Source organism: Zosterops lateralis (genome assembly GCF_965231275.1).
Source record: "Zosterops lateralis genome assembly, chromosome: 28".
Taxonomy (NCBI): Eukaryota; Metazoa; Chordata; class Aves; order Passeriformes; family Zosteropidae; genus Zosterops; species Zosterops lateralis.
In genome coordinates, this window is record NC_139788.1 from 1,763,447 (window position 1) to 1,788,122 (window position 24,676).

At 46.5% G+C, this 24,676-nt stretch overlaps 2 protein-coding genes across 2 annotated transcripts; both read left to right on the forward strand.

The window, feature by feature from the left end:
* Positions 1 to 491: 491 nt before the first annotated feature.
* Positions 492 to 2,142, forward strand: CITED4 (Cbp/p300 interacting transactivator with Glu/Asp rich carboxy-terminal domain 4). The gene has a single exon (XM_083879601.1). The coding sequence runs from the start codon at positions 658 to 660 to the stop codon at positions 1,276 to 1,278; it is 621 nt and encodes a 206-aa protein (XP_083735727.1). The 5' UTR covers positions 492 to 657; the 3' UTR covers positions 1,279 to 2,142.
* Positions 2,143 to 12,716: 10,574 nt separating this feature from the next.
* On the forward strand, positions 12,717 to 24,494 carry STX12 (syntaxin 12). The gene is made up of 9 exons (XM_083879508.1): positions 12,717 to 12,839; positions 16,081 to 16,150; positions 17,615 to 17,714; positions 19,034 to 19,171; positions 20,021 to 20,064; positions 21,399 to 21,504; positions 21,953 to 22,025; positions 22,188 to 22,270; positions 23,049 to 24,494. The coding sequence occupies exons 1-9, from the start codon at positions 12,728 to 12,730 to the stop codon at positions 23,136 to 23,138; spliced, it is 816 nt and encodes a 271-aa protein (XP_083735634.1). The 5' UTR covers positions 12,717 to 12,727; the 3' UTR covers positions 23,139 to 24,494.
* Positions 24,495 to 24,676: the final 182 nt, after the last annotated feature.

Below are 24,676 nucleotides of genomic sequence, written 5' to 3' on the forward strand. Positions count from 1 at the left end.
ATCACAGGGATGCAGTGGTGGGACTGGAGGTGTCACAGGGATGCAGTGGTGGGACTGGAGGTGTCACAGGGATGCAGTGGTGGGACTGGAGGTATCACAGGGATGCAGTGGTGGGACTGGTGGTGTCACAGGGATGCAGTGATGGGACTGGAGGTATCACAGGGATGCAGTGATGGGACTGGAGGTGTCACAGGGATGCAGTGGTGGGACTGGTGGTGTCACAGGGATGCAATGACGGGACTGCCAGAGCCGGGCAGGGGCACGGGGAGGAGGAAGGCACTGGAGAAATGACTCCACTGAGCTGCCGTGCGTCCCTGGCGCTGTCCCAGGGCTGCACTGGCGGCACTCCCGGAGCCGTGCAGAGCCAGCCCCGAGCCCGCCGCGGGGCCGGCCCTCCCTCTCTCTCTCCAATGGGCGCCGGGGCCGCCCCGGCCCGCCCCGCCCGCAGCGCTATAACTGCGGGAGCCAGCAGTGCCTGAGCCAGCCCGGCACAGCCCGCAGAGCCCAGCGCGGCTCAGCCCGGCTCCGGGACCCACCGGGACTCCCAGCAGCTTCTCCCACCTGCAGAAGGAGCGGAGCACAGCACAGCCTTCCCCTCCCCAGGAGGAGGAGGTGGGGGCTCAGCATCCTCGTGGAGCCCCTTAAGGACCCGCAGCCATGGCCGAGCACATGATGATGCCGATGAGCCACGGGGGCGCCGGGCTGCAGAGCTACCGCCTGGGGCTGCAGGGACCCCCGGCCCAGCACGGGCAGCACGTGCTCAGGAGCCTCCCCGCAGGCGCCGCTCACATGATGCCCTACGGAGGGAGCGCCATGGAGGGGACCATGAGACCCAGGGCCGGGCTGGCGGCGCAGATGGGGCACCACCAGCTGCACAACGCGATGATGTTCGGCGCTCCCGGGCAGCAGCAGCAGCAGCAGCAGTACGTGGGGCCGGTGGGAGCACAGCAGCTCATGGCCAGCATGCACCTACAAAAACTCAACACCCAGTACCAGGGACACCCTCTGGGCATCAGCAATGGGCCCATGGGTGCTGGGGCTCAGCAGTACAGAGTGGGGCCGGGGCAGCACCCCGGGGTGCAGCACATCCCCGCCCCCGCGCTGACCTTGAATGTTATGGACACTGATCTCATAGACGAGGAGGTTTTGACGTCCCTGGTGCTGGAATTGGGGTTGGACCGGATTCAGGAGCTGCCGGAGTTGTTCTTGGGACAGAACGAGTTCGACTTCATTTCAGACTTTGTTAGCAAACAGCAACCCAGTGCCATCAGCTGCTGAGAGGGGGCTTTGAGCTCCTCCTTGTGTCTTGGTGGTTTTTGTTTTGTTTTTTTTTTTTGAGTTTGTTTCTGACTTTTTTTCCCCCACCTGCCATCCTCCTCCTCCCCTTCCCCTGCCCTCCCCAAAGGGACAATCATCGGACACTGGCTTGCAATGGATTGTTTTTCTCTTCTGTGTGGTTTTTGTTTTGGTTTTTTTTTTGTTTGTTTTTTCTATGTGGGAGTTTCTGGAGAAGGGAGTTGATGCTCCCCCAAAACAACAGAGAACAGAGTCAACACCTCCTGCTGTAGAACTGCCTCTAAATGACATTAAAAGGATTTCTGGCTTAAGTAGAAATAATGGACTTACGACTTTCCTCAGCCAGGCTTGGAGCAGCACTAGGCAGCTGGCAGCCCTGCTGCTGCCTGGATTTGCTGGTGGATTCAGTGGAGCTGAAGGATCCTGAGAGAGAATTGTCTCCCCTGTGCATGGTTTGAGCCAGTTCTCCCTTCCAACCACGGCCGGGGTTAGTTATTTGTCGGGATGTTTTCCTGTGACAGTAAATAGGTTTTCAGTCATGTCTGTGTTCAGCTCGGGAAGGGGCACTTCCCCATAGCAGGCTTTTTTTTTTTTTTTTTTTTTTTTTTTTTTTTTTAAATCTAACTCACAAAAAAAAAATAATAAAGTTTGCCTTGGGGAAGGGTGTGCGTTCGTGCCTAAATGTTCATCCCTTGGAACTTCAGATCTCAGACCTGTACTGCCAATCAGCTGTAAAATTCACCAAGGTTGATTCAGGCTTAAAGCTGCAGTCTGGCTCCACTCTTTTTCCTCCACCTCTGAAACCAAATAAAGACCATGCAACTGTATATTTCAGTTCTAATCTTATTTATTTTTTCCTGTGATTATTTATTCGCAAGGGCTCCTTTTGTTATTTGGCTTTTGGGGACTGCTGGGAAAGATGCTTGGAGAGCACTGCAGCTTTAAGATGCTGGCTTTGGGGAAAAAAAAAAAAAAAAAAAAAAAAAAAAAAGCCTTGGGCTAGTTTTCAAGCTGAATAGTCACTGGTTATGCTGGACTCTAAATCCAACACCTTTCTGGATGTGATAAAGATGATTCGATTTCTAATTCCCCTCTCTCAGAGAAGGTGAGATGGGAAAGGCGGCGGGGTTTGGTTTCCTGCCCTGGCTCCTGTTTCCCTGGGGGAGCTCCTGCTGTCTCTTGGCTGCTGCTGCCCCCTGGTGCTGCCAGCCCTGGGCGGCTCGGAATGTACGGATGGATTTGAGAATAAAAACTGAAATATCGCCCGTGTGAGTTTGTTCAGTGCCCGTCTCCACGCTGTGGAACACTGGGGAAAGTGTTGTCTTTGCTCCTGCTGGTGGGTTCTTTGTGTTCCACATCTGATACTGGAGTTGGAAGGATTTGGTTTCTAATTTAATGCTTGGAATTAAGTCCTTGGAGTGTGGCTAGGAGGATGAGCTGCTCCTTCTCTGCCTTGGGGAGAAATTACAGCTGTGGATGGTGGTGCTCTGCTGCAGAGGGGCTGCTTTTGCTGGCTGAGCCAGGTGATGGAATCACAGGATGGTTTGGGCTGGAAAAGACTTTAAAATCATCTGGAGCTGCTCAGACAAGAGTGCAGGTCTGACAGCTGGGCTGCAGGTCTGCCAGCAGCTCTCTGCTGCAGTTCTCTATACCATAAAGGCTCTAAAAATCAAGACAGCAGTCTCCTACTCTTACAGGACTTAGATTTTTCTTTTTAAAGGGTTTCCAGCCCGTTCCTTTGCAGAGTTCAGGGATGTACCAGAGTGTCCCTTTCCTGCCCTGCAGCAATGGGGCTGTGGATTTTATTATTGGAATGGCTGAACCACTTTGAACTGTCAATGTCCCCTGGTCTTGTTCCTTGCACAACTCAAGTCCCATCCTTTTGGTGGTTGTGCCTGTGCAGCCTGGAAACCTGGTCAAAAAATAACTGGTGGAGCTTTTGTTGAAGGTGGGAGAGCTCTGTTTAGGCTGTCAGCTCTGTGGCAATGTTGGAGAGCTGGAAGGACTTTGTTACCTCTGTGTGCAGCTGCAGGCTGTAGGTAAAGCAGTGAAGAGCTGGCAAGTTCAGAATAAAAGTAATTCAAGCACAAAATAAGTGTTTTCTAGGCTGTCAGTTGTTGTGGGGGGAGTTTAGACTTTGGGGAAGCACACCAGTGTGTCCCAGTTACAAGTGGGGAGTTGTGTCCAGCCCACAGATGAGGATTATCAACTCAGCAGTTTCTGCAGAGCTTGCCCAGGGATAGATTTCTGTGTGATAAATCCTTGGCACTTGATGCCCAGAGGAAAATGTCTGTACATCCTCTCCAAGGGTTATGCAGTGCACTGAGGTGCTGTTGATTTAAGTCAGAACTGATAATTTGGAGTGACTGGGGGTTCACAGTCAGGATTTTCCTGGTAGTCTGTCCCAGCAGGCTCAGTTGAGATTATTTCAATGCTTCTTGAGCGTGTAACTCTTAATTTCTCCAAAAAAAAAAAAAAAAAAAACCCTGTTAAGTGTGATTTTCTAGAAAACCCAGGTCAAAACCATTTATCACTTCTGCTAGAGGCCTGTTGCTTTAGCTGGGCTGGACAAGTTCTGTTGGGTGATCCCCAAAGCTCTGCCAGGCTCTGCAGAGCACTGCACACTGCTGCTGAATGAATAAATAAATGACAGCGCCCATCAGTTTGAGAGCTTTGAGGGCATAGAAGTGAACTCCTCACATGGAGAGTTTGCGTTTACAGACAAGCACTTCTCTGAAGTACCAGGAGATTTTTTTTTTTCTTTGTGTGTGGTGGAAGAAGAGAGGCTTTCAAACCCCACCCAGGCTGGATCCTCTGTAACACTCCAAAATAGGTTTTGTAGCCATTTGTGTGATGTCCAGGGCTTGAGGCAGCCCCTGGGAGTGTGTGAGTGTGAAAACACAGAAAGACACATCCCTGTGCCTGTCTTCTCCACATCCCTGTGTGTGTCTTCTCCCCATCCCTGTGTGTCTCCCATGTCCTCTCAGGGTGATGTAGAGTGACAAAGGTGAAAGTCTCACTGCTCATTGCAGTGAGTGCCCAGGCAATAAGGTGAGCAATGCCTGGTAAATACAAAAATGATGGCTGGAGGGTTAATCCTCCTTGATTCCATCACAGTGCTGGGCTCTAAGCTGGCTACTCAGCAAAGATCTTAGTGCTGCAATAAATGTTTCTATGAAAAACTCAGCTTGCTGTTCAGACAGAGCCAGACGAGCAAAAAGAAAGCTGGAAAATCATTAGGAGATGAATGAAAAGTAAAAATCAAACAGTGAATGCCCTACAGCACCCATAGACAATTCAGCTGCATCCTGTGCATTGCCCATGATGGTGAATTTTCAGAAATTCTGGTCTGTTTAGGGAAAAATGATAATGTAAAACTAGAGAAGGAGAACAACTGAGGCAGAGTAATGTTTCTCAGAAAAAGCCACAGAATAATTTGGGATTTCTCAGTCAGGAAGAAGCTGAGCAAGAGAAGTTCATAATGTAAGTGAAAGGAGAAGGTGACGGGGAATTATTTTTCCCAAGTGTGATGCGAGATCTGTGCAAATTTAGCAGAGGGCAGGGTCAAACCTGAGTGAACAGAGGTGTTTCTGCAGGCAACATTCCTGACTCAAAGGCTCCTGGCTCAGAAACAGGGGGAATTTTGTTTGGTTTGGAGGTTTTTTTCTAATGGTTTGGGGGGTTTTTTTGTTGTTTTTGTTTGTTTGTTTGTTTTTTGGTTTGGTTGGGGTTTTTTTTTTTGGTTTTTTTTTTTGGTTTTTTTTGGGGGGGGGTTTTTTTGAGGGTTTTTGTTTTTGGTTGGTTGGGTTTGTTTGTTTGTTTGTTTTTAGGTCACAGATACATTTTCCTTCAGTCATGTCTTGTGCCAATGAAATCCACAGGGGAGAAATCAAGGTCTTTGTAAGAAGCTTAAGCTCTCTAAGCTCCTCTTCATTTTAAACCTGCTGTCCCCAAATTCCCAATCATTTCTCATTCATCTTCTCCACATCAGTAATGATTTTGCAGCTCCTGAGATGTTCCCTCCTGAGTGTCCAAGAATCACTGTTTGTTGTAGGTTGGGATCACGTTTTTGTGCCCTTTTTCTGCCTTTTTGGGATGGGGGAGGGAACAGCTCTGCTTTAAGCTGTGGATAGATGTGTCATGGATTTCTCCAATGCTATAATTAGGTCTGGTTGTTCTATATTCCCAACATCCATCACAGAACCACAGAAATATTTAGACTGGAAGGGACCTTTTGAGGTCACTCAGTGCAATCCCCTGCTCCAAGCAGGATTGCATTCAGAGGCAGGGCAGGGCTTTGTCCAGGGAGATTTGGAAAACTTGAGGGGATGGGATTTGTTTGGAACCTTATTTTAGTGCTGTACTTCTTTTCTTTCCTAATTTTTCCCTTTCCCTTGGTCCCTGACTGGCACAGGCACTCACCTACTATATTTGGAGACCTGTGCAGAGATTCCAGATCTCTCTCCCAAGGGTTAAAATCATACTCTAGCCATGTTTACATGTATTGGAGGCTTCTCTCTCACTTTTGGCCTGGGGATTTGTTTAGAACCTTGTTTTAGTGCTGTGCTGCTCTTCTTTCCTAATTTCTCTCTTTCCTTTGGTTCCTGGCTGGCACAGGCACTCACCTACTATATTTGGAGACCTGTGCAGAGATTCCAGATCTCTCTCCCAAGGGTTAAAACCATACTCTAGCCACGATTACATGTACTGGAGGGTTCTCCCACTCTTTAGATCTAAAAGATCTAAAATCCAAGTGCCAGTGTTGCCTAAATACCCAATTTCTAAAACCTGTGCCCCAGTTCTATCCCTTGGTTTCCTCACGACCTCAGTTTTTGCACTGCTGTGTCCTCAAGCCTTTAGAGAAGAGCCTTTTGAGCAGGGGTAAGCTTTGCTCTGTTCCTCTGCACACTTGTGGGGGTGTTTGTTCCTTCTCAAAATAGCCAGAGTAAGAATACAGTTTGTTCTTGTGTCATCTTGGCTTTGCCCATGAATCTTCTGGACTTCCAGAGGGGTGAGGAAGAAATGGGGATTTTACAATTTACCTCACTCTAAAAGTCCAAAACACAGTTACTAAGAAATATTCAAATAACTTTCATATTCTTGGCTACAACAGAACTGTCTCAGATGTGGTTTTCTCCTCTAGAAAACTGGTCAAATGCTGACCACTTGTAAAAATAAAACTATAGCTATGCCTGATGTCATCCTGTGCATTTCCCAAAACAAGTCACAGCACCTGCCTTGAATGGAAGCTGGCTGCTAAGGATCCCCATCACACAAACCCTGGCACCTGCAGCAGAGGCTTTCTTGGCTTCTTCTGTAAGAGCCAAATCTTTAGAATAGAGGGCTTGGGGCTTTCCAGAAAACAGCTTATTTCAAGTTTAAATAAAGCATATCTGCCTAGTGCAGTGGACTGTGAGGGCTGGTGTGACTTTCACTGCACTGCCATGGCACTGGGTAGGGATGAGAAAATCAGAGGCAGGCAAAGAACATAGATAGAACATACCCAGGAACATCCTCCTTCAGCTCCCAATACTCACATCCAGCAGCAGCAGCCTGAGGCTGAAAATGTTCTTTTCTCCTATTCCTGACCTTTGCCATCAATGGAGGTGCCATGTGTGAGGAAATTCCCCATGTTCAGGTGCACCTCATACACTGTGCTTACATACACTGCATTCAAAAGGCAGTCCTCTCCTCTCCTCTCCTCTCCTCTCCTTTCCTTTCCTTTCCTCCTGGGTTCACCCTGCAATGCCAGTAGCAGGGCAAAGAACCAGGCAATAAGTTTGTCCAGGGAAAACAGTGTGAGAAATAGGTAACAATTCACCTCTTTGTTATTACCAATGCACCAAATGGAGTCTGGAGTCACAGCAGGGCAGATTTGGCCTTTTGCAAAACACTCTCCCCAGGCAGGAACCAGTACACAGTGAATTGTCTGTGTGTGACACAGGGAAGAGCTCACACACATCTCTGACACATCACAGAACGTGCCCTGCGATGCCCAAGACTGGGGATAAGGAGAGATGCCCTCCTGCTGCACTTTCTCCACCATCTGCACAGAGCAGCACTGCCACTACTCATCTACGTGTCCCCATCTACCACCCAGAGGGGCCAGCTCAGACCTCAGGGTGTGGATGGATGCACAGACAAGGTTCTGGTTCGTGCCTGCTGACCTGCTGTTTCACCTCTCAGGTGTCTGGATCATGGGCAAGGACATCACAGTCAGAAGGAGCAATGCAAAGGGCTCCACATCACTCCCCCAGGCCAGGTTTTTGAGGATCCCACTGTGGAGTATTCCCACTTTGCTGGACCCAAGCCCCAAGTGCAGCAGAGATTCCCAGGAGCCTCCACATGTCTCTGCATGAATAGGGATTAGGGAAAGCAGCTCTTTGCCAAATCCAAGTGATATTCCAGAGGCAAAGGACTAAGCCCATAGTAAAAGCTTTGTGACTGTTTTCACAATCATCTGATCCCAGCCCAATTCCCAGATCAGCTTTTTCCCTGAAGAAGAGGGAAAACAGGGATCTGCACCTCCAGCCTTTGATACCATGCTGTTGTTTAGAAAGCCAGTGGTTACACCGTGGTCCATCTCAGCAGCATTTCCACGCTGAGGGGCTCTTTTGGAGCAGGTCGTTGTTCAGCACATTACAACACTCCCGATTTTCAGATGCTGGTTACATTCTGCCGTTATGTTGCTTCATAATTGCTACACCAAGGTATGGACCAAGTCCTGCTTTTCCTGTTTCAACTGTAAATACAAAATTCAGTTGATTGCAAGGCACCGTAGTGAGTTGAGGAAGGTTTTGACAAGCCAGCCAAGTCCTGTGTCAGTTGTGTGTGTGCAGCTCAAAGGCAGTGGGACCTTTCCATGTGCAGGGGCTGTGCTGCATCCTGCAGCCTCCGGATGGATTATTATTTCCTTTCCAGATTTGCCAAAAATATCCCTGAGTTCACATTTCCAGGGAATTCTGCAAGTTCAGCCTGCTACAAACATTCATGACCTGCTCATGACCACTGAAATACCAGGAGGGTGAAGAGACCTCAATGCAGAAGTTTTCTGATCTCCCACGCTGTTGGCTCTGATCCATGGTCCGTTCTTGCTGCTTCAGCTGTAAAAAGAAAGCAGATTTCCCCATGGAAGTCTGGCTCTCCCTGCATGGCTGAAGAGCTGTGTGTCTTCCCCATCCCTCTGCACACTTCTGCCTTTCTTCAACAGCACAAAATAAACTCCAGAGGGGTTTTATTTAATTATTTAGATGGACAGAGGGTTTTATTTAATTCATTAATTCTCATCCAAACCCCTGTGCTGGGGGTTTTGCCAGGCACACTTGGCCTTCTGTGCCAGAGCCACAACCAAAATCCACCACATCCCTACAGGTGGGAGAATACAGGTGACACTGTGGTGCTGTGAGCAGTGCCAAGAGCAAACCTGGCTTGTCAAGAGGGCACAGCTAGGCAAGGAAAGGAACAGTAACTTTAATAATTAAACCTAGCTGTAGCTTCCTCAGAGTTTCTGGCAGGGTTCAAAAGAGGATCCCAGTGTCCCTGAAGGAAGAGGAGCTCAGCACTGCCCACAGAGCCACTGCTGGGGCAAAAACAGGGAGGGAAGGGAGGGAAAGTGGTGCTCAGCATCCCAACACAAACTGGGTAAAATCCAAAGAAAGGCATCTCATGGAGATGAGACTTGACAGTGCCTATTTCTCTCCTTTCACAAGTGTTGGGAGCAATGAGTTAAAAGAAGGAGCCTGGTGAGGAGGATTGTAAATGCTCCATTGACCTTGCAGCTGGGAATAAGCCTTGATAAAGCAGTGTAAGCAGCAGAGCAGTGCTCCTCCAGCATGGACCAAGTTTGTGTTCCTCTGCCTGGGTGTTGCTTTGGGGACAGCTTGGTAGTGGGAATAAATTTGCTCTTTGTGCTGAAGCCATGGGTTTGTGGCTGTGCTGACTCACACAACAGAGAAGCAAAGTTAGCCAAGGCTCCAAGGCTGTGTTTTAGACCTCTTGGAGCAGCCAAATCCCACCTCTAGTGTGTGAATGCAATGAACAATGCACTGTTCAGCATCTTGGAAAGTCAGAACTACAAGAGCTCCTGATTTCTGCCCGGGCACCACGGGGATCTGTCCCTTTGGACAACCCCAGCTGTGTCAAATGGCCAATTTCTCCTGCAAAAGCCTTTGTAAGAATCCAGGCTGTGAACAGCACCAACTGCACAGCCAAGGGATTTAGGGCTGAATTAGGTACTCACTGGAGTTTGACATTTCCAAAGAGTTGCTCCAAGCTGTCGGTACTGGAGCGTGCCTCCAGCAGATGGGCAGCAAGACCTGCTCTGTTCACTCCTGTCTGAAGGATCTCTGGGTGAGCTCAAGGCAGCAAAAGAAAAGCTGCAAGAGTCCCTGGCCTCTTGCAAGGGAAGGCTCAGCACCGCAGGCTGTTTATAAATAGCCAGTTTCAGGAAAAGGCCCTTTCCGTTCTGCTGTCAGTGTGCTGTAAAGAATAAACAGCTTTCAGGGCTGAAAAAAAGCCCTCCTTATCTTCCCCATGTAAAAGCTGCCCCCAAGTGCTCAGCAAGCTCTGGGGTCCCCTCAGCCATGGGGGAGGCAGGCAGGACACCCTGAGTCACATCCTCCAGTGAAATGTTTGTGGCAGTTTTGAGGTGGCCAGCAGGCAAAAGGCAGGATTGTTAATACAGGATGTGCAATCAGGGCCCTCATTTCTGCACTGCTGACCTGGGTTATGCTCAAGAAGGGTTTGAGCATCCTGGAATAATGCCCAGGGTGTTGAGGGCACAGCCTCTCATTAAAGGACTTTACCACACTTCCACAAATCACCTGAGCTGGGCTACTGGTTTAAATATATGGTATGCCAGAGGAAAAACAGGTGAATACTCTGCCGGTGTAAAACTGGCAATGACAGATCTACGAGCAGTGGGAGGGAGGGAGCCTGCAGCTCCTGCTCTGAGCACTTGGAGAGCCCAGCAGAGCCCTATGGGAACTTCTTCATGGACTCAAAAATACTCTCAGACCTCTCTAGTGAAGATACAGTTTCTGGAATCTCCGCACTTCCTTGAAAGCATGTGCTGACTTTTCCTTTTGTCTTCATCCCTGGGAACCCAGGACGACTCTGATGCCCAGTGCAAAGGGGTTGGAAGGGACAGGAGAGGGTTGCCATTGGTAGAGGTGGAGAGGAAGAAAAGCCCTGTGTATAGCTGGGCCCATTGCCACGGCAGCATCTTGAAGTCGGCTCTTTGGAGTAGCCAGTGTAAAGCAGAAAAGAGTATGGACAGGGTGTGATCAGCCTGTCCTCCTCAGCATGGCTGTCCCCAAATGAGGAGGGACACTCAGGTGCTGCGGAGTGATGGCTTGGGGGCCATCGGTGGTGACCTCGCCGTGATATGGGCACCGCTGATCAGCCGGGATGGAGCCAGAGTGGGCAGGAAGGGTCCTGGCACCCGGGACCACCCAAGGCCACCCAGGGCCACCAGGGGCCACCCGGGAACTCCCGCGGGGCGCTGCTGCCCCCTCGCGGCACTGGGCGAGAAGCACCGCACAGTCCGGCCCCAGCGCTGCGGGATGCGGGGAGCGGGGAATGAAGAACAGGGTGTGGGATGTGAGGAGCAGGGTGCCAAGTTCTAGGTACTGAGAGCTGGGTGCAGAGTGCTGGGTGTCAGGTCTGGGATGTGGGGTGCCAGGTGCTGGGTGTGGGTTGTGGGGATCAGGGTTTGGGGTGCCAGGTGCTGAGCGCTGGGTGGGGAGTTCAGAGGAGAGTGCCAAGACCTGGGTGATGAGTGCTGAGGGTCCTGGGGTTCACTACACTGGGGTCTCTTCTCAGAAGCAGGTGCTGGCCCCATCCTTCCCACAGCTACACTGTTTGCTCCACAGGCACAGGGATGTGTGGGCTGTGTGTAAACGGTGGTGACACCTTCACACTGTGCACCCTCACCCTGGCAGTACCAAGTACCAAGTACATCCTTTGTCCTGTACCAAGAACCCAGCAGGGCCAGGGAAGTGACTCTGTCCCTGCGCTCGGCCTTGGCAAGGCCACACTGTGTTCAGTTCTGGGCCCCTCACTTCAAAAAGGATATTGAGGTGCTGGAGTGTGCCCAGAGAAGGGCGTCAAGGCTTGTGAAGGCTCTAGAAAAGCAGGTTTTATGAAGAATTTGGTTTGTTAAGTCTCGAGGAGGCTCAGGAGGGGTCACATTGCTCTCTACAACTCCCCAAGGAGAGGCTGTAGTGAGGTGGGTGCTGGTCTTTTCTGCTGTGCCTGCAGTGAGAGGACAGGAGGAAAAGGCCTTTAGAATCAGATGAGATATTAGAAAATATGTTCCATCAAGCACTGGAAGGGGCTGCCAAGGCAAGTGATGGATTCACCACTGCGGAGGTGTTGAAGAGGCGCTGGGATCTGGCGCTGGGTGATGTTTTAGTAGTTGAGGGGTTACAATGGCAGTGCTGGGTGGACGGTGGGGCTGGATGATGCTCCAGGTCTGCTCCCACCCTTGACAACTCTGCCGTTCCTCACTCCTGCCCTCTCTCCCCTCTCCCCGGCCCTCTCTCCCCTCACCGCCCTGTCTTCCCCTCACACAGGCCCCCTCTCCCCTCATACTGCCCCTCCTTCCCCTCACTTCCCCTCTCTCCCCTCACACTGGCCCGCTCCACCCTCATTGCCCCTCTCTCCCCCCTCTCTTCCCCCTCACACCGGCTCCCTCTCCCCTCACGGCCCTCTCTCCTCACTGACTCCCTCTCTCCTCTCTGCCCCTCTGTCCCCTCACTGCCCCTCCCTCCGGCCCTCTCTCCCATCATTGCTCCTCTCTCCGGCCCTCTCTCCCATCACTGCCCCTCCTTCCCCTCCTTCCCCTCTCTCCGGCCCCCTCTCCCATTGCTGCCCCTCTCTCCCCTCACACTGGCTGTCTCACTGCCCCTCTCTCCCATCGCTACCTCTCTCTCCCCTCTCTGCCCCTCTCTCCCCTCACACCAGCCCTCTCACTGACCCCCTCTCTCCTCTCACTGCTCCTCTGTCCCCTCCCTGCCCCTTCTCTCCCCTCACACCGGCCCTCTCTCCCCTCACTGTCCCCCTCTCCCCTCACTGCCCCTCTCTCCGATCACTGCCCTTCCTTCCCCTCACTGCCCCTCTCTCCTCTCACTGCCCCTTTCTCCCATCGCTGCCCCTCTCTCCTCTCACTGCCCCTCTTCCCCCTCACATCAGCTCCCTCTCCCCTCACCGCCCTCTCTTCCTCACTGACCCCCTCTCCTCTCACTGCCCCTCTCTCCCATCACTGCGCCTCTCCCCTCAGCCCGGCCGCGCCCACCCCTGCCCGCGCTCTGGCCCCGCCCCTCCCGCGCTCTGGCCCCGCCCCACACGCAGGCACGGCAGTGGAGGCCGCGCAGGCGCGGGGCGGGCGGGCGCTGTCAGCGGGGCCGCGCTCGCCGCCTCGGGCCCGGCCATGTCGTACGGGCCGCTGGACCCCCGCGGCCCCGGGGCCCCGCCGCCGCCCCGGGACTTCGGCGGCATCATCCAGACATGCAGCGGCAACGTGCAGCGCATCGCGCAGTACAGTGAGTGCCGGGAAAGGGACGGGGCGGCCCTGCCCGGCAGCGCCCCGGGCTGGGAGGGCTCGGTGGGAACCGGGGTGGGCACAGCCTGCCTGGAGCGGAGCTGGGCCGGGCACACGGCAGAAACCGGGCTGGGCACACGGCAGGAACCGGGCGCGGTGATGCCCAGCCCGGCTGCAGGGCGGGGTGAAGGCTGTGGGTGTTGTGGGTGAGTGTCACTGTCACCGAGCCTCCCCTTTCCCCGGCACCGGCACCTCGGCCCGGCCCGCCCCTCACTGGCATTGGGTGCCCTCCGTGAGGGGCTCCGGGTGCCCTCCGTGAGGGTCTCCGGGGGCAGCAGGAGCCCGAGGAGTCACCGCCCTCGCCGTGCCAGGGATGTCGAATAAAGCACTGGAATTGTCTGCCCGGGGAGGTGGTGGATAGGTTTAAAAAAGGACTGGATGTGGCACTCGGTGCCAGGGTTTAGTTGAGGTGTTAGGGCTGGGTTGGACTCGATCTTGGAGGTCTCTTCCAACCTACACATTGTGTGATGCTGTAATAGGGGATGAGAAGGTGCGGCTTTCCCCTCGCTGTGCTGGACAGGATGTCCCTAAGGACAAATGTTCAAGTGCCCGTGGAGGTTTTTAAGGGAAGGATCAGTCGAACGTGTTGGTTCCTCAGAAAGTTGATGACTTCTCTGACGATACAAAGCTATTTATGTTACTGAAAATGCTTTGCTCAGTCATGTTCACTTCTCCTTGGTGTAGGCATTGCTGAATTGCTTCAGTTTTCCAAACAGCATGGCTTGTTGATTTTTTTTCCCTTTTTATTTTTTCCTTTATACTCCTTCTACTCCTTCTTCCTTCCTTCCATGGGATTTCTTTGAGCCTCCTGTTCAGGCAGCTCAGCTTCTCTCTGTCTCCCAGGACAGGCTTCTGCTGTCCCATGACCTGCAGCCATCCCATCTCCACCCTCTGCCTATCTCGAGTTAAACAAATAGCCCTACAGTTTCTGTCAGGTGGGTGGGAGCACACACACAACATCTGACTTCATGTTACAGTAGTTAACTTTATTACAAACTATATAAAAAGTTTCCCTTCAAGCCTAAGAGAAAAGGATATATTGAAGCCTTAAGGCTTGTCCTCATTTCTTTTTTCCCCTATAAAGAAAAGAGCAGGCAAATTGTATGCACAGCTGAGTATTATTCACTTCTCTGGAGAATCTCTGTGGAGTGAACATTTTACACAAAATGGATAGAAAACCAGTGGCCTGAGCTGGCAAAACTGTTGTTTGCTCAGGTAATGTAACAGTCTTGCAGCTAGAGGAGAAATTGAAGTGTTTCAAGAAATCTTATCTGTCAGGTAGTGACTATGTGGGAGTCTGAAATTAAAAGGGCTTGGAGATGGAAAGGTGTTGACTCAGGGGCATACCCACTATCCAAAGAATAAAGAGCTCCAGCCTCTTCCTTTCATTTTCCCAGACACTTTATTCTCATTTTGTGTGGACTCTGAGATAAACCAAGCAAATCAAACTGCTGAACCTGGCTCAGGGCAGGACAAACACTGCCTGGCCTGGAAATGGAACTGTGCAAAAATCTCCCCTTGCAGAGACAAATAAGTCACAGAATGTCTGGACATTATGGCACAGCTGCTGTTTGCCAAGTCCTCAGCATCCACACACAGAGTGCAGTCCTTGTGCCATTTGGATCTTTCCGACCTTCCTGTGTCTGACAGAGCTGTGAAATATGTGCAGCTTTGCTTGCTGGAAGCCAAGCTCAGTGTGTGAGGAGCTGCCAACCAACTCCTCACTGTAAAACCTAATAGAAGTCTGAAATTCTAGGTGTGAGAATACACTCAGTGGATGTAAAAGCTAATTAGTGGCTAATTACTGATGGACTCACATTGCAGCTTTAGCTGAGCTGCCTTTATTATAAGCCATTGGACATCCCTTTAAAAGAAGTGGCCATTGGAAGGATCTGATGCTTCTCCAGCAACACATTGAATCAACTGCAAAGACTCCAGGCTGAAAATAGAAGTTACACAGGAGGGTGTCTCTAAATTGGGAAAAAAAAACCCTCTTGGGATAATTAAACTCCTGGGATAATTCAGTTCAGTTCAGTGTGGAACTGTATTAAGGTGATTCTCCTTGGTCTTGCCTCTCACTGCATGATGTGATAGCAGATTTCATGATTGGTTTGGGACAATCAATCTTGGTGCTGCTGCAGAATAAATAAAGTGGATCAGCTTCTTGATCTGTCAGAAAACGAACTCTTAAGGTAGAGGGAGCAGGGAGAGAAAAATGTACTTGCTTTTTAGGTAGGTTAATGGTTTGATGTGATTCATTGTGTGGTTTCGTGATCATGAGTGCCTGCATAAAGAAAACAGTGGGAAAACATTGGAGATTAGGGAGAAAGAGGTCTAAAATATCTCTCTGCGCTACAACATGATTTCAAACTGATAAAGGCAAACTGTGAGGTGCTGCCTGTTGTTCTTGAAAGATTATTTGTGCCAGTATTGTGAAAGGTTTGGACTATCATGAGTAGAAAAATTCAGATCTAGGGCGCTTTGAAACTAATAGCAATGCTTGGCATTTTCTTTCTGTTTTTTTGTTGGGGTTTTTTGGTGGTTTTTTTGTTTGTTTTTTTTTAACAAAGCACTAATAATTTAAGTAACTTAAAAATAATATAAAAGTGGCAACACAGCACAGTGACATTTTTCTGCAGCAGTGATGGCTTAAAATTCTGAAATAGCAAGGCTGAAAAAGTCTAAAAGGGTTGAGGAAAAGGAGTGCACAAACTCTTAGCTGCACTGACTTCTCTTTAGGGTATCTATGCCTCACTATCACTTTAATTTGACAGTTAATTTGTTAGGCTGGATCATGTATAGGTGGGGCTGTTAAAATACATTTTGCATTTCACAGACTCCCAGAGCTGTTGGGTTTGGAAGGGTCCCCTGGAGTTCATCTGGGCCAGCCCCTGCTGGGGGAAGTTTAGAAGGAACTTCCTGTGTTTCAGTTGTGGGTGTTGTCCTGTGTCCTGTCCTGGACTCCAGGGAGAAGAGTCTGGCCCCACCCTCTTGGCATCCACCCATAAAATACTTGTATATATTTAAAACAAAGAATGGAAGTGTTGCTTTACTAGGTTAAGTCAGATATTGAAATAAATTTAGCTTTTTTGGGGGGGAAAGCTAAAAGAATATATCCAAGAAGGAATAAAATTGGTTTGAACTTGTCTTACTAATTCATCTTGTTATTTCTTTATCTTCAGCTGCTCAAATAAAGAATTTGATGAGCCAGCTGGGAACCAAGCAGGATTCCAGCAAGCTTCAGGAAAATTTGTGAGTATTAAATGAGCAAACATTGGTGTAGATGTTTTTCCATTTCTGTCCATGTTCTTAGGGACAGTGGGTTACTTGCTTTGGAGTGATGTTTTATTAGATAAATTTAACACAGTCCTACAAACCCAGAATGACTGTCCCCTGGAGAGGCTGTACAGGGGCTCTCTGTGTCTGTGCATCTTTTACAAACTCATGGGGAACATAAATAGGAACATTATGGAAAGGATGATTCCTGAGGTCATCAAAGGAAACTTGAAAGTACATTCTTCCACTCTCTTCATGTGGCATGAATGATGAGTGTGACAGAATCTCTGAATGCACAGTTATCCTGGTTTTTATAAAAGCCATTTTTGGATAAAGTCATGGCTTGTGGTGGGAGATAACACATACCACATTTGGAGGATGAGATCAGGGTCCAATTGGGAGAAAAAGGGATTTGTTTCCTTGAGCTGCTCAGTTGACTCAATCTCTGTTTAATCAGTAGATTAAAGAATTAATCACTGGTGACCAAACAAATTCCTTCCCATTTCACGTCACTGCTTAATCCCTCCACTTTGGGGTGAGAGTGGCTGCACCCCACAAATTGTCAGCTGCCACACAAACTTCCCAAAATTTAATGTATGGTTTGTTTAGTTTACATATATATCTTATACATCTTCAATTATGGAGCCTGAATGTCTTGATTTTTGTGTCCACTGGGTCAAATAAACAACTTTCACTTAAGCATCTTGTACCCACTGAATGCAAAAGAAATTGCTTCTGGTTTTAGTATTTTTCTCTTCCTAGTTTACAGTGTGGGTTTTATGTAATAATATTAGATTCTTCACAACAATAGCTTCATATTGCAATGTTGTTGGAAAGCCTTGCAATTCCTGAAGTAGAAGCTGGATTGTTCTTCTTTCTGACCACTGTTTTTTCACCAAAATGAAGAATTTAATATCAGAATCCCTGTACTTGATATATCAAGTGTAAATTTAACCAATGGAGTTGGTAGTTGTCAAGTGAAGAGTTAGTTAATAATTGGTACCATAAGGAATTCACCCTAAAAGAAGGATTATGTTCACTGAATAAAGTTGTTTCTCTATTATGCCATTGGAGAAAGAGATATTTTTTAAGCTACTGAATTATACTAATTAGCATAAGTATATGCTAACTAGTATAATTAGCATATACTAATGCTGAAGAGCATTAGTAAGAATTAGTAAGAAAGGAGCAAAAAAATTATTTGATTTTTTTTAATGTAGCCCACACTCATGCTGATGTTAAAAAAAATAAAGTACATCTCTGATTCTTTAGGTTGAAAAAAAGCTGTGTGATCTCAGAACCCCTATTTAGCCATTATTCTGCAGGCTGAAATGCTCAGTGGCTGCTTTTTTAGGTAGATTTTTTGTGACTGCTTTTGAAATTCTCTGTGTAACTGCTTTTAAACTTCTGTATGTAACTGTTTTTAACCTTGTGTTCCAGACAACAGCTGCAGCACTCTGCAAACCGCCTTGCCAAAGAGACCAATGAATACCTGAAGGAGTTGGGCTCTCTGCCACTCCCCCTCTCTGCTTCTGAGCAGGTACAACTTCCTGCACGTATTTCTGGATCACTCATTTCATGAAATTAGGGTAGAGCACAACGTCACAAAGGCTGAACTGGCAAAGCTGAAGAGACAATGAAAGGATGATGGTGAAATAGAGAAACTCATTAAGCTGGCTCCTTATATGACACTGGAAACTCCATGTTTCCCAGGAGCCAATAATTCTAAAACCTTCCTGCATGAGAATAAAAGACCCTAAATGTTTGGGGAGAACTCAGTATGCAATTCTAGTTTTCTGAGTAAATTTCTGAAGAATAATCTTGTTTGAAAAGTGTGGTGCAAGGTCGTGTTTTAGGATAAGAATTCAGGGCAAACTGCTCACCAGTATGAAATGTGAGCAGGCCAGAAAGCTTTGCTTTCCATGGGATTTATTAGGGGTGGAAACTGGTTCACTTTGCTTATATTTGAATAAAGCAAAATAATAAAGATGATGATTTTATCTTACCAAATATTAGTTCCTACTCTCTGTGGGAAAGGGAAGGAGCAGTTCTCTGTGTCAATTCACCACTGGCTGCTTTTGGGATGCTGCTCTAGGATGATCTGGGTCAGCAGATGTTGTCTTGGTCTAATTCTGTATTTAACATTTATATACCAGTTAGAAGCATGGCTGTGCTCTGCTGGTTTGTTCAGCAGATATTTTTCAGTTAATCTTCTGTGGTGAACAAAATCCTGTCATGTGTGTCTCACTGAGTGCAGCCCAGGGAAAATTGAGTCAAAATCTGCATGAGCTGGAATCAGCCTGCTGAAGATCTGCTCTGGCAGAAGAATTGTTGCTTCCAGAGGGTTCAGATGGAAGATTGAGTGTGTTAGGAGGCTGCTTTAGTGGCTTATTATAGAAAAAAATATAATTGAAAATATTTATTTCCTTGAAATCATTGTTGAATTGGTACGAGCTGATTGCAGGATTAACAGTCCTGGAAATCCCACAGTTTGAGCCAGCTGTTGCAAATCTTTTTATCAGAAAACATAAGAACTGACCTAATGTTGTCCTTGGGACAAGCTTTTCCACAATTTCTTCTTTCTCATCACTGGAATGTCACAACACTCAAAGGAGATGTCCCGTGGAGGCAAAATAAATTGACATTGTAAAACAAAGATGAAAAGGATTATTGCAACTAATGTATTTGGAGAAAAGATAAACTGAAATGGTTATCAGGAATAAGGATTTCTGAGCACTGGCACCAAAAGATCACTGAATGCCAACATTCCTTGTTGTTATGATGGTTTTTTAAGAGTCTGACAGTCACTTTGTAATGAATGGGAATGTCTAAACTCTTGTTTGTGTTTGGATTCTTCAGCGCCAGCAGAGGCTTCAGAAGGAACGATTAATGAATGACTTCTCCACGGCCTTAAATAATTTCCAGGCAGTACAGAGGCGAGTGTCAGAGAAGGAAAAAGAAACTGTAGCAAGGGCAAGAGCTGGCTCCCGTATTTCTGTAAGTATTTACGGGAATTTTGGAGTGATACAGTAAAATATGAGTCTTCTGAGAGATCTTTTACTTGCCTTTCAACCTCATCCCTGTTTACTGACACCTTACTGAGTGAAGTGAGGCCTTGGTGCAGCAGTTTTCCATCCCTGATGTTGGAAATAATCTCCTTTCAGTGTGCTTCAGTGTCAGTGTAGAGGAGGGAAGGAATCCTGGTAGTTGCAAATGTTGCAGGTGAGATGGGGAGTCAAAGCAGAGTGAATAGCAAAGCATTGCAGGCTGCTCTTCATGTCAGCCCTTTGCTATAAAATTTAAGACTTCAGATGGAAGTTCCCACACCTTAATACATCTCAAATCTCACACTGTGTGGCTTTATATTCTTATAATTTCTGTCCTGCTAATATCTCCAATGTATGTTCACTGTTGTGTTTAAACAAACCTCGTGGCTACCAAGAATTCATAATAAAATGGCCAGTGAAAGCATTTATCTCCTCTTGCCTCAGGGCTTTCTGCAAGCTCTGCATTCTTAATTTCTGCAAGGGAACACATTTATCCATTGAATTATGCTCTAAATTTTTTGCATCATGTTGGGAAGGGAAGTTACAAACATCAACAGCTGATCCAAGAACATGAACTGGCAGCTTTTGATCATTCAGTTGCCTCTGATTTGCAGAGACAATCTGAATCTAAAAATTCAATCTAAAGGTGAAACTAAAACTAATCTTGAGTTAAATGTGAAAGCTGCAGTGACAGAGGAGCTCTCTGGACAGTTTCTGCCTTGATCTCCAAGATGCTGCTGGTGATTTTGTGCATGGTCCTGGTAGTCTGTGAGAGTAGTGACTCATTTATCTCTTCCAGGCTGATGAACGGTTCAGAGAAGAACAGCTTGTTTCATTTGATAGGTAATAACTTCTCATACTCTTGAGGTTTTCACTGCATATAACTAAAGTTTTTGTGGTGTGGTGTATTACTGTGACTTGGGCCAGGCTCTGCTGGCTGAATGCAAAACAAAAAGAGTTGAAAAGCAACTACAACAGCACAGGTAATATAACTATGTAAAAAACTGCATATGACAGTATTTTATCCTCCTTAAGTATAAATTGTTGATTATTATCCTGAGGGGAATAGTGGTGCCCTTAGGATGTGGCAGCTGCACAAGATTACCAGACAGGATTTCACTCACTGTCACTCTTTCCACAGGGAGCTGCATATTTATATCTTGAGTTTAGATGTTCTTTAGCAGCTCATTGGAGCTACAGAAGAACAGCAGATGAAGCTGCCTAAAATTCAGAAATCCTGGACATTGTGCACTGGCAAACTAATCCTGGAATTACTGTCACCTGTCAGACAGTTGTACAGTAAATAACAGGGTGCCTGTGTGGTAGATGGCTCTGTAAAATGTTACATCCATTTTAAAATCCATTGTAAAATGTTACATCCACTCTGCAGTGTGGTAAAGAGAGCCCGAGCCGCCCCAGAAGTATTAATGTGATGTACCAAACACTGGACTGGTACAATATTTTCTGGCACACTTCTCTATTGAAAAGATGGAGATGTTTCCCTTGAAGAACATTCTAAGCTGGACATAGAGGTGGCCTTGTATTATAGATGCTGCTCCACTCTAATTGGTGTAACTTCTGCAGCAGTTGTGAGGAACCAGCTCATCAGGAGAGAGGTAGACTGGGATGCAGAGTTACTTGGGTTTTAATATCTCTTTTGGTGTGTAATTTAATGTAAAGTTCCTACTAGACTAATAAATTGAAATACTAAAACACTTTAGTCTTAACTCCAAATGCCAGATAGGCAAGGATCTTTGAATCCAGGTGCTTTTCAGGTGTTCTTCTGTTCTGTTTAATGTGCCTTTCACCCTGATTTCTCCCATTTGGAGGGATGGTAAAGAAGCAAGGAAAGTACAAGTATTTTTTTAGAAAAAGCAGAACTGAAATAGGCAGGTTTCTTCTATAATGCTGTAGGTGGCTGTTACGTTCTAGAACAGAATTTGCTATGCATGTAACTGCTTTCCAGTGTCTTCACCTTGCCTGATCTGTCTCTTTTTTCAATTTTTCCAGTTTGTGACTGTTGTCACAAATCTGTCCTGTCCTTGTACAAAGTGACAGGGCTAAGAATCTCAAGGTTGTTCTGTAGGAAAACTCTTCAACTTAAACTCATTTTGCCATAAAATGCAGCATGGAAGTATCTATAGTCAGAGAGACCCTGACTTTCCCTCTCTTTGCAGTGGTGAAGATTGGAATCAGATGCAATCTCAGGAAGAAGATGTGGCAATAACTGAGCAGGACCTTGAACTCATTAAAGAAAGAGAAACTGCAATCAGGCAATTAGAGGTGACCAATCAATCCTGCACAGTTAACAGGACTGGAGATAAATCAACGGGTGCAGGGTTAATTAATGGGATGGGCTGAGGAGAGCTGATGGTGGAATAATAGAGTTTTCCTCACTGAGAGGATTGATGCCAAGATAATCTCCCTGCTCCTGTTGAAGGAGGTGTATTTTCCCTCAGTCTTGACTGGGGATCCTTCAGATATGGCAGGAGTAACTCATTTTACAGTCTTCATACTGTTTTAATTGCTTTTGTAATTAAAAAAATATTCAGTAGCTGGAGTATTGTAGGCTCCTGTGTTAATCCCAAGTTGCACAGCATCAAATCACATCATTCAGTGAATGCTGGTGTCTATTTTTACCCTGAGTGATGGTCAGAGGAGGTACTAAGAGTGAGGGTTAGAAAATATTGTGACCAGTGTTTGTTGTAACTTGTTAAACATTTGTCTTCAGGCAGACATTTTGGATGTCAATCAGATATTTAAGGATTTAGCCATGATGATTCATGACCAAGGAGATATGATTGGTAAGTGCATTTGGATAATAAGAAGCTTTTTCTTGGTTCAGTTACATGGATTATTTTTTTCAGTATTTTGCATTAAAAATATTTCTGCCTGTAATTTTTAAACACTGAAGCTCTGAAATATTTTGCAATGAGTTCTCCTGTTTTTTTTTTTTTTTTCCATAGATAGCATTGAGGCAAATGTGGAAAGTGCAGAAGTCCATGTGGAAAGAGCCAGTGAGCAGTTACAGAGAGCTGCCTATTATCAGGTAAATCCTGTGTGCTTGATTGATTGTCAGTGCATGGTTGAGCAGTAATGAAACAGGCAGAGCAAGACACTGAGGACTGCAACAGCCCAGACTAGTTATTAAAACCAGCTCATGCAAGCTGGCAATCATTCATTTTACCATCTGGTAGCATGTAGTAGTATTCTCTCTCTCCATGGCTTCCTTGTCAGAGTACTGAGGTATTTATAAATCTGAGTTGGACATGTTTTGCATGTGGTTTTTTTCTGGATGGAGAAGGAAGTGGTAATATATTACTGCCCTCAAATTATTAGATGCCAAGTTAAAAATAATTGATGTAGTCCATGGTATATGGATGGAGTGTAGCTGTAAAATCCAAGTCTAGTAACTACATGAAATCATTTAAATTGTAGAAATGCAATGCCAAGCCCAAGTGGCCAAGGGGAGATTGTATCAGAAAACTGCTTAGGAGTTTGATTAGGATTACCTGAAAAAATCTAAATAGCTGGGAAGATTTTGCCTTCTCTGAGCCTTGTATTTGCCTTAAGGGAGGCAAAACCTGTGACATTTTGACTTAACTGCATCTCTTAGACCACTGCACTCCTAAAACTAAAAACATTCATGTATAGAATCATGGAGTTGAAGGAACATGTAAAAGTGTTCAGACTACACTGGTTATTACTTCTCTCAAATAACTGTGGTTATCAAGTGCTCTTGTTCAAGTTAGTAACATGAATGGCAGCCTTGCTTTTTCCTCAAAGTGTTCCCGTTGTCAGTGGGTTTTTTTTTCTTCTCTCATTAGAAGAAATCCCGTAAGAAGATCTGTATCCTGATTCTTGGCCTTGCTGTGGTCTGTATAATCATAGTACTCGTTATCTGGAAGGCAACATGAAATCTTCCCATGGAACCCAATCTCCCTGCTGAGATTTTTTTCTGTCAGAGCAAACAGGCTGACTAGTCTCGGAGATGAATTGACCACCCTGAGAGAGCACAAGTTGGAACTACTTCTATTAATAGATATTAGCAACTAACGTGCAAATAACTAGTATTTGGAATTAGTGAACCATGGAGACGGTATTTATCGGTTTATATACAAATTATATTTGTTTTATGTAACTAAAATCTTGTGGTTTTGCTTTCTGTAATGTGTTATATTCCCTGTCCCAGCTGTATGCTGAACTGTGATCAATAATTGGAGATGTCTTGTTTCTGACAAGTCACAACTTGTGTGTAGGTAACTTTGTTGGACTGGAATGAGAATGATATTCAAAAACAGCCCACCACCAATATGTAAATCCAGCAGTTTCTAAAGTCTCCAGTATCTGCCCCATGGTTTTATTGTCTCCAAGTGGCTGTGGTTCTAGATTCTCCTGAAGAAAAGGATGTTGTCACAGATTTGAGAGGCAAAGAGGGGGTGTGTGGATGATAATTTAAACCTCTACATGCTGGTCAGTTTAGCCTTGAGACTCATAACTGTATTGTTTAATTTTTTGGGGGTGTGGTTAGGATTGTTTTTTGTTTTGTTTTCACAAAATACATCACTTGAGGACAAAATGTTCTTTTGACTTAGAATCTAACAGTGCAACCTTCTTAGACAAACTAGCTGGTGGCTTGCTAGTGGACAAATAAATCTCTTCCAATACTGACTCAAGCACTAACTATAAAAAGTTTAGCTGCTCACTCACAATTGTTTTTAGAAGCTTCCAGGGGGGAAAACACTTAAAAATGAGGCAGTGGGGCACCTAAGTTTACAAGCTGGCAGGATTAGTGAAGAGTGTTAGCAGAAATCTCAATTCTGAAGAAGTGCTCTTGAAGCTCACTTGTAGTTTTGAGTAAATATTATATGTGGCTTGTGAACATTTGGTATTTTCAATTATTTATTGAAACAAAGTGCAGAGAAACTGGCTGAGTGAAGTGCTAGGATTTTCAGACTGAGGATGTGTGTGCAAATAAAAAAGATTTGCTGGTTCCAACTCATAGAGTTGGGGCAGAATAAACAGCCATTCCCCACTTCAATGTAGCTCTGAACTGACATGCACTGAGGGAACAGCAATCTCTCCAATGCCCAGTGGGGGTGGGAAATGCAGCATACTGACCCATTTTGTATTTAATCTTTATTCCATGTCTCGTCTATAATAAAGTAAACGTGAAAGCTGGGAAGGGAGAGTTCTCCCCAATTGCACAGTGGTTTGCACTATTGCGCCATCATTCCATCTAATAATCATCAATAAACATTTTTAAAAGCCTCTCTCAGAGCTCATTTCTCTTGCAGTTTAGACGTTGGCACAGGTGTGGTTGTAGTTCCCCCTCTTAAGCAGAGTAGAAGACTTTGTTTCCTGCAGCTTCAGTTCTGTGCTCCCTGATTTTTCAGAATGAAAACACAAAATTCATTTCATGAGGAAATACACAATACTTCTGTGCAGAGTCCTG